Source organism: Barbus barbus, assembly GCF_936440315.1.
Source record: "Barbus barbus genome assembly, chromosome: 47".
NCBI lineage: Eukaryota > Metazoa > Chordata > Actinopteri > Cypriniformes > Cyprinidae > Barbus > Barbus barbus.
Window position 1 is genome coordinate 2,213,006 of NC_136725.1, and position 14,216 is coordinate 2,227,221.

Consider the following 14,216-nt stretch of genomic DNA (forward strand, 5'->3'; position numbering starts at 1 on the left):
GCTGGCGCACGAATGGCCTCGCACTCTCCTTTACGCTTTCCCACCGATAGCATTGATATCCCCAACACTTTACAGAGTGAGGGAGGAGGGACTAAAACTGATATTAATAGCTCCGAGGTGGCCAGGGAAGTATTGGCTAGCGGAGATCATACATATGCTGTACAAAGACCCGTGGTCTCTCCCGCTGCGCAGAGATCTTCTGTCACAAGCAGAGGGGGAGATTTTTCATCCTCATCCAGAACGCCTGGCACTATGGGCATGGCCTGTGAGTGGGTCAATTTAAATATAACCGGTCTACCTGACAGCGTTATTAGAACCATACAAAATGCTAGAGCTTCATCGACTAGGTCTCTTTATGAATGCAAATGGGGCGTGTTCGAGCGCTGGTGCGCAACTAAACATGAGATACCCTTTCAGTGTTCAGTGGCAGTGGTTCTATCATTTCTTCAGGATTTGATAGACCAAGGGAAAGCGTTTTCAACCATAAAAGTGTTTCTGGCTGCTATATCTGCTTGTCACATTGGTTTTGATAATAAAACTGTGGGGCAGCATCCTTTGGTAGGCAGGTTTATGAAAGGTGCGCGCCGCGCCTTGCCAGTTTCGAGACCGATTTCCCCCTCATGGGACTTGGGATTGGTGCTAGATGCTCTTTCCATGTCCCCATTTGAGCCGCTGGATAAGGTTGATTTTAAAAATATTGTCATTTAAGACGGCACTGCTGTTAGCTTTATCCTCGGCAAAACGCATAAGCGAGATTCACGCGTTTTCAGTGCACTCAGCGTGTTTGCAGTTCATGTCTGGGGATGCAGGGGTAGTTCTGAAACCTAATCCTGCATTCATGCCCAAAATAGTTAAGGCTATCATTCCTCTTGAGTTAAGAGCCTTCTGTCCACCACCTTTTGCTTCATCAGAACAGCAAAAGTTAAATGCATTGTGTCCAGTGCGTGCTTTACGCATTTATACAGAAAGAACTAGAGGGTTCAGGGAAAGTGATCAGCTGTTCGTATCTTGGGCGAAACCTCGTACGGGGAAGCCGATTACTAAGCAGCGGTTGTCGCACTGGATAGTGGAGGCGATCTCGCTGGCATATTCCAGTAAGGGTCTTGTGTCCCCATCTGGTTTACGTGCACACTCAACAAGGGGAATGTCAACGTCCTGGGCCCTGTTTAAAGGAGTCTCGTTACAGGATATTTGCGAAGCGGCGAGCTGGTCCTCACCGCATACATTTGCAAGGTTCTATAAGCTGGACGTTACAGCTCAGACTCTAGCGCATGCAGTATTGAGCGTTGGAATGTGAATCACGAGTCATGACTCGTTCAGCCCCGCACGCAGTATTGTGGTTGGCAGGAGACTTCGAGGCAGGCTATCTGGCAATACGGGAGTTAGGATATCCCATAGTGAGACACCGAAACGTATGCTTGAAAGAGAACAATAGGTTACTTGCGTAACCCCGGTTCTCTGATAGCATTAAGTGAGGTGTCTCACCAGATCACCCTCCTTGCTGTGCGAAGCGAGGAAGAGGTGTGCTTGTTTTGAATGTCGTAGTGACGTTGTGTCGCTCCTTTATACTGAGGGGTGGGGAGGCCACTCCTTAGACACAGCGTCACGTCTGCCAGCCAATTGGGGCTGGCGTAATGTAATAGGGCTTCTGAGGAATACGCGGAAGGGGCGTATCCCATAGTGAGACACCTCACTTAATGCTATCAGAGAACCGGGGTTACGCAAGTAACCTATTGTTTCTGGGAGGAGACGGGGTGGAGATGCACGTACGCACAATCTTCCCCTAACTGGGCTTTATAAAGGGATTTTTGCGCAGGTTCTGGCATACGCATGCATAGCTTTTGTGCGTACGTACACTTTTATGATGAAATCTACGGAGAGTTTTATTCATGAGGCCCCAGGTCTTCATCATGTTACAAGTTAATTGCATTGTGTATTGACTACCCATAAAGTGCTCTGATACAGAAGATATTGCCAGCTATACTTCATGCTTTTAAAACTGGAAAAACCTTTGCTCATTATATATGATAGATGAGTAGATGGATTCTCTCAGGCATTGTGATTGTTGATTAAAATTGACATTAAAAGTTATTTTTTGTGTGTAATTGCATGTTACACATTCTTATGCTACGATTGCCAAATGGGTTAAACTGTTGTAATGTTTTATGACAAATAATTGTTTTAACTAATAGAATACATGCATATATACAGACAAAACAAGCTGAGAACTGTTGCTTTTTAAGATTAAAAAATTAAGGCTCTCTTGGTTAGTGACATGAAAACAAAAAGGTTATTCAAACTGAGAGCAAAGAACGTTCCCCATTTCTGAAGCGGTCCGTGATTTCAGTTCTGCACACTTACAGAATCTCCCAAAGGAGCGGTCTACTCTGCGCAATAAAACTATTACATATATTATAACCATTTTTGTTTGTGATGAGAGAATTTGCAAGAGTGCCAAAGTCAGTGCTCTGGAAAACTGGATTTCTTCATCACTGGTGACTAATCTAAATGCCTCTGATTGGCTATTGCATTCATACACTCAACAGATACATGCTTGATTGGTTATAATGCTCGACAAAAACACTCAAAAAGAAACCTTTGATGCAACTTTAACAGATCTAAATTCAATGTTGCATTTGGCACTTTTCATTCTATTTCATATTTTACTTTAATCGCAATAGTCGTAATAGACTTTTTTATTATTTGCCCCAGCCCCTTTTAATTTCCGACTCTGGCATGCAGTGATGACAGAATTATAATTTTTGGGTGGAGTATGTCTTATAAGTATATAGCACTCCTCTTGGCATGGGCGATTGTCATGTTTTTTACTCACTGGGAGTGTATCAACTTACAATGCAATATTAAGCTCTTTTTAATTGGCCTGTTGTATAAAAGCAGTATCGCATTTGAAATTGTGCTGTTGGTTTGAATATCAATGGCAAGCAGACTGTGGCCTGGTGCTTATGCCCAAATCACAGCTGTGCAAATTTTCCAGTCCTGGAAAGCACATGGAAACTAGAATGAATAGTTTACCACTGCCCTGAAACGGTTAATGTTATTAATGGAAAGTTTTGCCATGTGAGAGAGGTATTGCTGTGACACGGTTTACTCGCAGCAGCTAGCTAATGTTTTAACTGCTTGAATGTTTGCATTTTAACTGGGGTCAACACAGCAAACATTTGCCCATGAAGCGGTCATCACTGCAACAGAAGAGATTTTTGAAAGAGATGAACGTATTTATTTGATTTGGTTTAGAAACATTAAAACTCCATGCATCTACATGACTAATTGTGACACACCTGGTCCTTCTTGGTTCTGAGCAATATGGGAAGTCATAAATTACAGATTGAAGTGATCAGATACTGTTTCACTAGTTTTGATTGGCCTAGTGCCGTTTCAAGAGTCTTGAAATGTAGTTCAGTTGCACTGGGACTGGGTCTGTTTTTGTTCTGCCAGCAAAAATGGTTACAAAGTTACTGTCTGGCAATACGGTGTCAAAATGTACTCAATATTAGTGCTGTCGTGATTAATCGCATCCAAAATAAACGTTTTTGTTTACATAATATATGTATGTGTGCTGTGTTTATTTATTATGTATATATAAATACGCACACATTCAGTATATATTTTGAAAATATTTTCATGTGTGTGTATATATATATATATATATATATATATATATATATATATATATATATATATATATATATATTTATATATATATATATATATATATATTTATATTATTATAATATTGTATATTATAAAAACATTTTTCTTAAATATATAAATGCATATTTGTATTTATATATATATATACATAATAAATATACACAGTACACACTCACATATTATGTAAACAAAAACGTTTATTTTGATGCGATTTGATGTTTATTTGATCGTTTGACAGCACTACTCAATATCAACTTATTGTTTTTATAAAATTCTTTAATATACACGAATGCTTTAATTCACATCACTGCATCCTCGTGTTGACAGCAGAACAGCATTTAAGTCAACATTTACTCATCCTAATTTCATTCCAAACACACAACTTTCAGTCCTCTTCATAACACAAATGAAGATGTTTTTTGATGAAATCTGAGATATTTCTGTCTCTTTACCGAACATACACGGAGAAATATGTGACCGTGGACCACAAAACCAGTCTTAAGTGTTTTTTGAAATTGAGATTTATATATCATATTTATACATCAGGCTGAGATACAACTTTTTAAAATTGCTTTTAAAGTTGTTCAAATGAAGTTCTTAGCAATGCATATTACTAATCAAAAATGAAGTTTTGATATATTTACAGAAGGAAATTTACAAATATCTTCATGGAACGTGATTTTTACTTGATATCCCAATGATTTTTGGCATAAAAGAAAAATGTATAATTTTGACCCATACAATGTATTTTTGGCTATTGCTACAAATATACCCCAGCGACCTAAGAGGTTTTGTGCTCCAGAGTCACATGGTAAACAGATGCTCTGATGTGCTTGCTTGATGCACAAAACCTTGACCTTGAGGGTTTGTTTTTGGGTGAGTGAATGACAGATGGGACTTTGTTTTTGTTTAATCACATGTTAAGTAATGCTGTCGAATATGTAGACACAATGATGGAAGATTAAAGAGGCTTTTTAAACAGTTTAAACATTGGTCTTCTTGAAGAACATTTAAATAACTTGCTGTATGATGTTTTAATTTTTTTTTAAGATTGACCTTTTCTCCCACAAAATCCTAATTCATATGCAATATTTCCGGGTTTAGGAGAGAGGTGTATCGGATACTGAAGGCCGAAGGAATACAGCTCCCCCGCTTTGCGGTTCTGAACCGAGATCCTGCCAGACCAGAAGGTTTGTTAACTCCCTCAAATCTCACTCTGACCTAGTTTGGAGGGACTACAGAAAATAAGCATGTGTCACCAGTGAACAGTTTAGATCATCTGCGTCACAGCGGTGTGTTCTCAGCTAGTTTGTAGGGCATTAGAAAAAAAACAAGCCTACAATATAAGCAGCTAATAAATTTTATATGGAAACTAATTTTATATGGAAACTAATTTTCAGTTTTATTTGCTTTTGTTTTTCTGATCAATAATATTGTGAGTTGCTTTCGCTGTTTTACAGTGGGTTCATGAATGATTAAAATGGTTGCAGGTTACCTATGTAGTTTACAGGATTTGTTGAGAGCATTTGTGTACTTTTCAACTTAATTCACATCCTAATCAAATCCATCATGTTTTCCTTGTTATAAAGCAGTGTTTACTTGAGTGTTTCTCTTTGAACCGCTTGTGTACTGTGAATGCAAGGTGGTTACAGCACTATACAAATGAAAAGTCACGTGACTTTGCTGGTTTGATTGGCTGACTACTCTGTCGGTCTGTCAGCGAGAACCTGATCATGTGCATTTGGACTCTCAGAATATGTTCTACCCAAATATCCTGTTTCTAAATCGTGGCTTCTTTATGATGCTGTGTGGTGTTTTTGCAGAATGTAATCTGGTGGAGGGAGAGGACCACGTGGAGGTGAATGGGGAGATTTTCCAGAAGCCTTTCGTAGAGAAGCCAGTGAGTGCTGAGGACCACAATGTCTACATCTACTACCCCACATCTGCAGGAGGGGGCAGTCAGAGGCTCTTCCGCAAGGTGTGACCATGATGATTCACAATCAATCCCTTCAACACCAAAATACACACCACATTACATCAACTGATTTTTTGAGTATTTTAAGCAAAATACTGGTCCTGTTTTATATTAAGTGACCTTTACTATGTACTTACATAAAATAAGTACAATGTACTTGTTCATATTTTATTGTAAAACACATTTGCTGTTACTGAGGTGGGATAGGGGTGAGGTTAGGAACAGGTTTGGGTTGGTTTAAGGGTGGGTTAAGGTGTAAGGGATGGGTCAAGTCACTATTATTCATATAGTGCTTTCAACAATTCAAATTGTGTCAAAGCAGCTTTACATCAGCTTGATATAAAGCTGGGTGGCTTTATATCAGCTTTACAGTATTTAAATGGGGAAATAGTGTGTCGAAATAGTGTCAGCCTCCTCTGGCCTGACAAAATCAGCAGTTTAAATCTAGGCTAAAGCAGAGTCAGATTGTGAAGAGGACTCATCTGGTTCCTGTGGTCTTGTCCTGATGGCCGTCTAGGAGACAGGGTCTTCACTGTGGATCAGTCTCTGGGGCTCATCTAGGTGTCCTGGCTGTAGAGGTCGTCTCTAGGTGCTGATCCACCATCTGATCTGGATACGGACTGGATCTGGGTGGCTGCGGTGATCTCGGAATAAGAAAGAAACAGAATAATATTAGCGTAGATGCCATTCTTTTAACGATGTAACAAGTACATTGGGTGTTTTGGGAAGTGTTCCCGGTTCCAGTTGACCTAATTAATGCAGCATAACAATCCTTTAACGGATTTGAATTATAAAAATACGATAATGTATTGTGTAAGACAGGTTAAAGAAATGTCTTTTAATCTAGATTTAAACTGACAAAGTGTGTCTGCCTCCCGAACAGTGTTAGGTAGATTGTTCCAGAGTTTGGGTGCTGAATAGGAAAAGGATCTGCCGTCTGCAGTTGATTTTGATATTCTAGGTATTATCAAACGGCCAGAGTTTTGAGAACGCAGCAGACGTGGAGGACTATAATGTGATAAGAGCTCGCTCAAATACTGAGGTTCCAAACCATTCAGGGCCTTATAGGTATTTAGCAAAATATTAAAATGTATAGAATGTTTAATAGGGAGCCAGTGCAGTGTTGACAGAACCGGGCTAATATGGTCATACTTGGTTATAGTAAGAGCTCTAGCTGCTTCATTTTGAACCAGCTGGAGTTTGTTTATTAAAGGCGCAGAGCAACCACCCAATAAAGCATTACAATAATCTAGCCTTGACGTCATGAACACATGAATTAATGTTTCTGCATTTGACGTTGAGAGCATAGGTCATAATTTAGATATATTTTTAAGATGGAAAAATGCAGTTTTACAAATGCTAGAAACATGTTTTTCGAAGGAAAGATTGCTATAAAAAAGTACCCCTAGGTTCCTAACTGATGATGAAGAATTTACAGAGCAGCCATCAAGTATTAGATGTTCTAGATTAATACATGCAAAAGTTTTTGGTCCAATAATTAACAACTGTTTTTTCAGAATTTAGCAGTAAGAAATGACTAGTCATCCAGTGTTTTTTAGATCAACTATACATTCTGTTAGTTTTGAAAATTAGTATGTTTCATCGGGTCGCGAAGAAATATAGAGCTGAGTATCATCAGCATAACAGTGAAAACTAACACCATGTTTCCTAATGATATCTCCCAAGGGTAACATGTAAAGCGTGAAAAGTAACGCCCTAGTACTGAGCCTTGAGGTACGCCATACTGCACTTGTGATCGATATGATACCTCTTCATTCACTGCTACGAACTGATGGCGGGCAGATAAGTACAATTTGAACCATGCCAGTGCACTTCCACTGATGCCAACAAAGTGTTCTAGTCTATTCAAAAGAATGTTGTGGTCGATAGTGTTGAACGCAGCGCTAAGATCCAGTAGAACTAATAAAGAGATACAACCACGATCAGATGGTAGAAGCAGGTCATTTGTAACTCTAATGAGAGCAGTCTCAGTACTATGAGTACATTCCGGTTACTTGGCTGTAACCTTGTTCCCTGAGAAAGCGGAACGAGATGCTGCGCTGCTCAGCGCATTGGGAACGCCTTTAGCCGTGACCAGCTGTGAATATTGTGTGTAACCCGTCGATAGAATTGACCCGGAGGTAATATAGCCTCGGTCGATGACGTCATCGGCGCGCACCCGCAACACAAGGCTATAAATAGATGAGCCACAGGTGCATCATCAGGATATTTTGTCTGAAGAGCAGTCCTGGGACATCTTCAGCACGGCAAAGCAGCGCAGCATCTCGTTCCGCTTTCTCAGGGAACAAGGTTACAGCCAAGTAACCGGAACGTTCCCTTTCGAAAGCTACAATCGATGCTGCGCTGCTCAGCGCATTGGGAACGAGAATACCCACGCCGCCGTGCTTGGAAATGTCTGGACCCCACGGTTGTGCAGGTGTGCCCACAAGAACGCAAGAAGGCCTCAGACATTAGCTTGTGACGTTGACTCAAGGACATGAGAGCCCGGAGTGGCATGAACATCCAAACTATAAAATCTTATGAATGTGTGCGGAGAGGACCAACCTGCCGCATCACAAACCTGTTGCAAGGGGGCACCCCTTGCCAAAGCACTAGAGGAGGCGACCCCCCTGGTGGAGTGAGCCCTAAGACCTATAGGCGAAGCTTGACCGCGCGCCTCATAAGCAAGAGCAATAGCATCCCTGACCTAATGAGACATGGTCTGCTTGGTGGCAGCTGCTCCTCTGTTACTACCACCATAACAGACGAACAGTTGCTCTGACTTACGCCACTGGCTAGTGCGGTGGATGTAAGCCTGAAGAGCACGGACTGGACACAATCTATGAGATTTCTCCTGCTCCGGCGTTGTGAACGGTGGAGGGCAGAAGGCCTCTAGAATGACCGGATGTACAGCCGAAAATGGAACCTTAGGCAGGTAATCAGGATGTGGATGCAAAATAACTTTCACCATTCCTGGGGCAAAGTCTAAGCAGGATGGAGAGATAGACAGAGCCTGCATATCCCCAATTCTCTTCAAGGAAGTTATTGCCATGAGAAAAAACATTTTTAGAGTCAGAAGTTTATCAGACGCTGATTCTATAGGTTGAAAGGGGGTTTCAACCAGACCCTCGAGAACAGAGGGTAGCTAAGTCCCATGAAGGGATCTTGGTTTTTACTGGAGGCCTCAGTCGCCTGGCCCCCCGAAGGAAGCCAGAGAGCAGAGGATGTCTCCCGAGTGGCGCCTCGTCTACCAAGGCGTGGCAAGCCGAAAGAGCGGCCACATAAACCTTAAGAGTAGCAGGGCATATGCCTGTTGATAATTTCTCCTGCATGAAGTCCAGAACTGAAGCAACCTGGCAGTTGACTGGATCTACATTGTGTAAAACACACCACCTTTCAAAAACACCCCATTTATTGGCATAACTTTGTCTAGTGGAGGAAGCTCTAGCACTCAGAATGGTCTCAATAACGGCAGGCGAAAGCCCAGTGTACCTCAGTTGGTTCCCATCAGGGGCCAAACGTGAAGATTCCACAGATCGGGCCTGGGATGGAATATCGTGCCCTCCGCCTGAGACAGAAGGTCCCTCCTCTCCGGAATCGCCCACGACGAGCCGTCGAGGAGAGATATTATCTCCGAGAACCACACTCTGTTCGGCCAACGTGGCACTATCAGCAAGAGGCAAGACCCTTGTTGGCGAACTCTGGCTAGAACTCCCGGGAGCAGAGAAACTGGAGGAAACGCATACAGGCGCATCTTGGGCCATGTGTGCGCCATCACATCCAGACCCAGTGGAGCTGGGTGACTCAGAGAGAAGTAGAGGGGACGTTGCGCTGTCTGTAGTGAGGCGAAGAGGTCCACCTCCGCTTTTTAAAATTTTGTCCAAATCTCTTTCACTACTTCCGGGTGAAGTTTCCATTGCCCCGCCGGTAGTGTCTGCCTGGACAATAAATCTGCTCCCACATTCAAATGCCCTGGAATGTATACTGCCCTGAGTGACAGGAACTTGTCCTGGGCCCAGAGAAAAATCTGCCTTGCTATTCTGTTCAGATTGCGTGAGCGCAGACCTCCCTGGTGATTTATATAAGAGACTGCTGCTGTGTTGTCCACCCGCACTAGGACATGACAGCTCCTCAATTGATGGAGAAAATATTTCAGAGCAAGAAATCAATTGATGTGCCAATCGAGCTGATGGCCCTCCCATTCCCCTTGAGCTGGACGGCCATCTAAGACCGCTCCCCAGCCCATCAGGGAGGCGTCCGTCGTTAGCAGTCTGCAACAACACGGCGCCCCTAGAGTGGGACCCAAGGCGAGGAACCGGGGTCTGAGCCACAGAGATAGTGTACGAAGCCCACGGCGCGTCACTTTGATTTGCCTTTGAGGATTGGATCTAGGATGAAATCCCCTGGCTTTCAGCCACAACTGAAATGGTCTTATGTGCAACAGCCCCAGAGGAATCACCGTGGATGCTGAAGCCATGTAACCTAACATCTTTTGGTACTGACGAACAGTGCGATCTTGGCCTAGCCTGACTTTGCTCATGGTCTGCCGAATGGTCTCGATACGAGCGGGAGATAGTTGTGCCCGCATCGTGATCGAATCCCAAACGATCCCGAGATAAGTAGTTCTCTGGGATGGAGAAAGAACACTTTTCTTGGTGTTGAGTCTCAACCCTAGAGAAACTAGATGAGCTAACACTATGTCTCTGTGTTGGAGCGCCATCTCTCGCGATTGTGCTAATATTAACCAATCGTCGATGTAATTCAAAATGCGAATGCCCTGGAGTCGTAATGGAACCAGTGCTGCATCCATGCATTTTGTGTATGTGCGGGGTGACAAGGCTAGGCCGAATGGAAGAACCCGAAATTGGTACGCTTCGCCCCCGAAAGCGAACCTCAGGAATTTCCTGTTGTGGCAATATTTCTATGTGAAAATATGCGTCCTTCAGATCGATCGTGACGAACCAATCGTGATGTTGAATTTGCGTCACGACTGTCTTGACGGTTAACATCTTGAACTTGAGCGCTTTGACTGCACGGTTTAAGCCTCGAAGGTCCAAGATTGGACGCACCCCCCCATCCTTTTTGGGAACCAGGAAGTATCTGCTGTAATAGCCCGACTCTCTCTCTGGAAGAGGAACATTTTCTTTGGCCTCTTTGCTCAGAAGAGTTTGCAGCTCTTGTGACAGTACGTGCATCAGCTCCGGTTTCACGGAAGTGAAAACCACGCCGTTGAAACGTGGAGGACGACGAAAAAATTGGATTCTGTATCCTATATGCACTGTGCTTAATACCCATGCAGAAATGCCTGGCAGAAGTTTCCACGCTGCCAGACTCTCTGAGAGTGGTATTAATTTTAATACTTCCTTTTGAGGGGATGTTAGATGTTCCGCGTCCGGAATGACAGCCGGAAACAATGGAACATCTAACATTTAGCTGGAAACCGCTGCCCCCCGACGCACGAGAAGTGGCGGGGATGGAGTGGTTTCGTGAGGGTAGCGGGAAGGGGTGAAGAGATCTTGAACGCGCCCCATCCTGTTGGGGACTACCCCCACCAGATTGGGCGCCAGACCATCAGGACTTTCTATCTTTAATACCTGTCAGATTCAGCCACAGGTGCCTCTCCGTACTGACTAAAGCGCTCATTGAACGGCCGATGGCACGGGCCGTTTGCTTGGTCGCACGGAGAGACAGATCTGTGGCTCGACGAAGCTCAGAGAACGCTTCCTCAATGGTACTGCCCATACTCAAATCCTTCAACAGGTCAGCCTGGTATGCCTGTAACACTGCCATAGTATGCAGCGCAGCACCAGCCTGACCTGCAGCTTGGAAAGCTTTACCCACTAGTGATGATGTTATACGACAAGGTTTAGTGGGGAGGGTAGGTTTCTTTATCGAAGATGCGGCTTCGGGCGAGAGAGAGCTCGCGAGCGTCTCTTCAACCCGAGGCATATCTGTATACCCCCGCGACTTCGCACCCACGATAGTCGAAAAAGTCGACGTCGAAGGCACAAAGACGCGAGAAGTATATGGTTTACTCCATGACTTAGACAGCTCATCATGGAGGTCCTCGAAAAAGGGGAGAGACTGATGTTGTGGTCTCTCCCCCCTGCCACCGGACAGAAACCTATCCTCTAGCTTACTACGTTTGGGGGTCTCTTGTTCACGTGGCCAGTCAATCTGTAACCTGGCCACCGCGTGAGTAACCACCTCTAGCAATTCCTCGACAGATTTCTTTTCGCGAGAGGAATGCTCAGAGGCTGGCTGCTCGTGATCTGAAGAACCAAGAGATATGTCATCCCCCTCCTGAACCGAAGAAGCACCGGAGCGCGCTTCAAGATCACGAGAAAGGATGTTAGGATCTGGTGACGCAGCAAGCGAAAGGGACGGACCTGTCTCTTGCCCGTCAAGCAGATCCATACGAGAGCCCCACAATGGTAATGCGGGTGCGGACTGGAAATAGTACAGACGGGAGCGAAGCATCTTAACTGTGAGCTGGTCACAATGCTCGCACCCGCCTTTCTCTATAGCCAGAACCGCGTGCTCTTCCCCCAAACAAACAAAACAGTAATCGTGTGTATCCAGCTCAGACATGGGACGGGAGCATGGAGGAACACAACGCTTACGGATTTGTTGGCTCATTTTTCTTCTTTTACTTTTTAAACTCTTTGTTGTAACGTGAGAGAAAAAAGATTTGAGAATGAGAATTTTCTGCACACTACCTGACTCGACGCACACATGCACAGAATGGTCTGAAGACAAAAGACCTGATGATGCACCTGTGGCTCATCTATTTATAGCCTCGTGTTGCGGGTGCGCGCCGATGACGTCATCGACCGAGGCTATATTACCTCCGGGTCAATTCTATCGACGTGTTACACACAATATTCACAGCTGGTCACGACTAAAGGCGTTCCCAATGCGCTGAGCAGCTTTCGAAAGGGAACTACGGTACTACGGTCTAAATCCTGACTGGAAATCCTCACATATATAATTTTTCTCTAAGAAGGAACATAGTTGTGGTGATACTACCTTTTCTAATATCTTTAACAGAAAAGGGAGATTCGAGATCGGTCTGTAATTAATTCTTTGGGGTCAAGTTGTGGTTTTTTTAATGAGAGGCTTAATAACAGCCAATTTGAAGGTTTTGGGGACATATCCTAATGACAATGATGCGTTAATATTCAGAAGAGGATCTATTACTTCTTGAAGTAGCTATTTTAGTAGTTTAGATGGAACAGGGTCTAACATACAAGTTGTTGGTTTAGATGATTTAACAAGTTTATACAATTCTTCCTCTCCTATAGTAGAGAATGAGTGGAATTGTTCCTCAGGGGATCTATAGTGCACCATCTGATGCGATATTGTAGCTGACAGCTGCATGGTTACAATTTTATCTCTGATAGTATCGATCTTGGAAGTAAAGTAGTTCATAAAGTCATTACTACTGTACTGCTGGTTAATGTCTGCACCTGCTGATATTATATTGAGAATGATTTGTGTTGCAGTATATTAATCTGACTCATAAGTGAAGAGTTTAAGATGGCTTGCTCTGTCAGGTTCTCTGGGAAATGTGTGTCCTGTTTATTGTGAGACAGAAACAGTTGCTGTCACAGCTTGCTATTGAAAATAAACCGTTTTGTGTTGTTGTTGACGTTGTGAGCAGGTTTTAAAGCCTAGCCAATTTTATTTTTAATAATCAGTATTTGCAGCATTTATTCTTTATTAAAATAATCAAATGTATTCCAGTTTATAGGTTGTCATTATACTGGGACTCAGTTGCATAACATGCAATGCTTTTTAGGAGTGAGTAGCAGAGCTGCTTAATAGCTTGTGTAACATTGACATATCTCTGATTGTTTGTGTTTTTAATGATTTAGGTTGGTGGAGTGTGGTGCAAATAAGTATTTATTATTCAAAAACAAGAAGATAGAATCATGACATGACATGAGCAACCGAATGAACGAGTAAATATAAAGTCAAGAGTTAACTAGAATAATCAAATATCAGAAGAATACAAATTAGAAATAGAAAAGCAATCAATTTGTATTCTTCTGATATTTGATTATTCTAGTTAACTCTTGACTTTATATTTACTCGTTCATTCGGTTGCTCATGTCTTTAACAAGGATGCAACGTAATCTACTAGAGTCAATAATTACAGAGTAAAACAGAATAAGGTCAAATGTAACAATTTATTATCAGTCAGGTAAATACTGTATGTATTATCTCAATTCCACAGCAATTCAAAGAGATCAAATCATATCAATACAAAACATCGAATTCTCAAAGGTAAATCTATGAGTAAAGAATGCAAACCTGACTTTATAGAAATACATGGTGTGAGTATTCAGACATACCACACTACGGGCTTCTGGCTACAGAATCGCCCCGATCCTTTTGCTACATTCTCCTTAAGTACCTCAGACCAAGACCAACGCCCCCCGAGGTGGAGACAGGAACTAACAATTGTAATTTGCAATTTAATCAAGTCGAGTTAGCACCTTTTGGGACAGAAGGTAATTTGCATGAAAACCACTGGGAACTGACCCACCCTCTACAGTATGCAAAA

The 14,216-nt window shown here is 42.9% G+C and overlaps 1 protein-coding gene across 5 annotated transcripts in view; it reads left to right on the top strand.

Annotated features, from left to right (window-relative positions):
- Nucleotides 1–14,216, top strand: part of LOC306865901 (inositol hexakisphosphate and diphosphoinositol-pentakisphosphate kinase 2-like) — a 71,895-nt gene that overhangs the window by 22,231 nt on the left and 35,448 nt on the right. For all 5 annotated transcript variants that reach the window (XM_079410734.1, XM_079410730.1, XM_079410731.1 and 2 more), the window contains exons 6-7: nucleotides 4,777–4,862; nucleotides 5,496–5,650. In XM_079410734.1, the coding sequence (XP_079266860.1) occupies nucleotides 4,777–4,862; nucleotides 5,496–5,650 (241 nt within the window). The remainder of the gene's footprint in view (nucleotides 1–4,776; nucleotides 4,863–5,495; nucleotides 5,651–14,216) is intronic.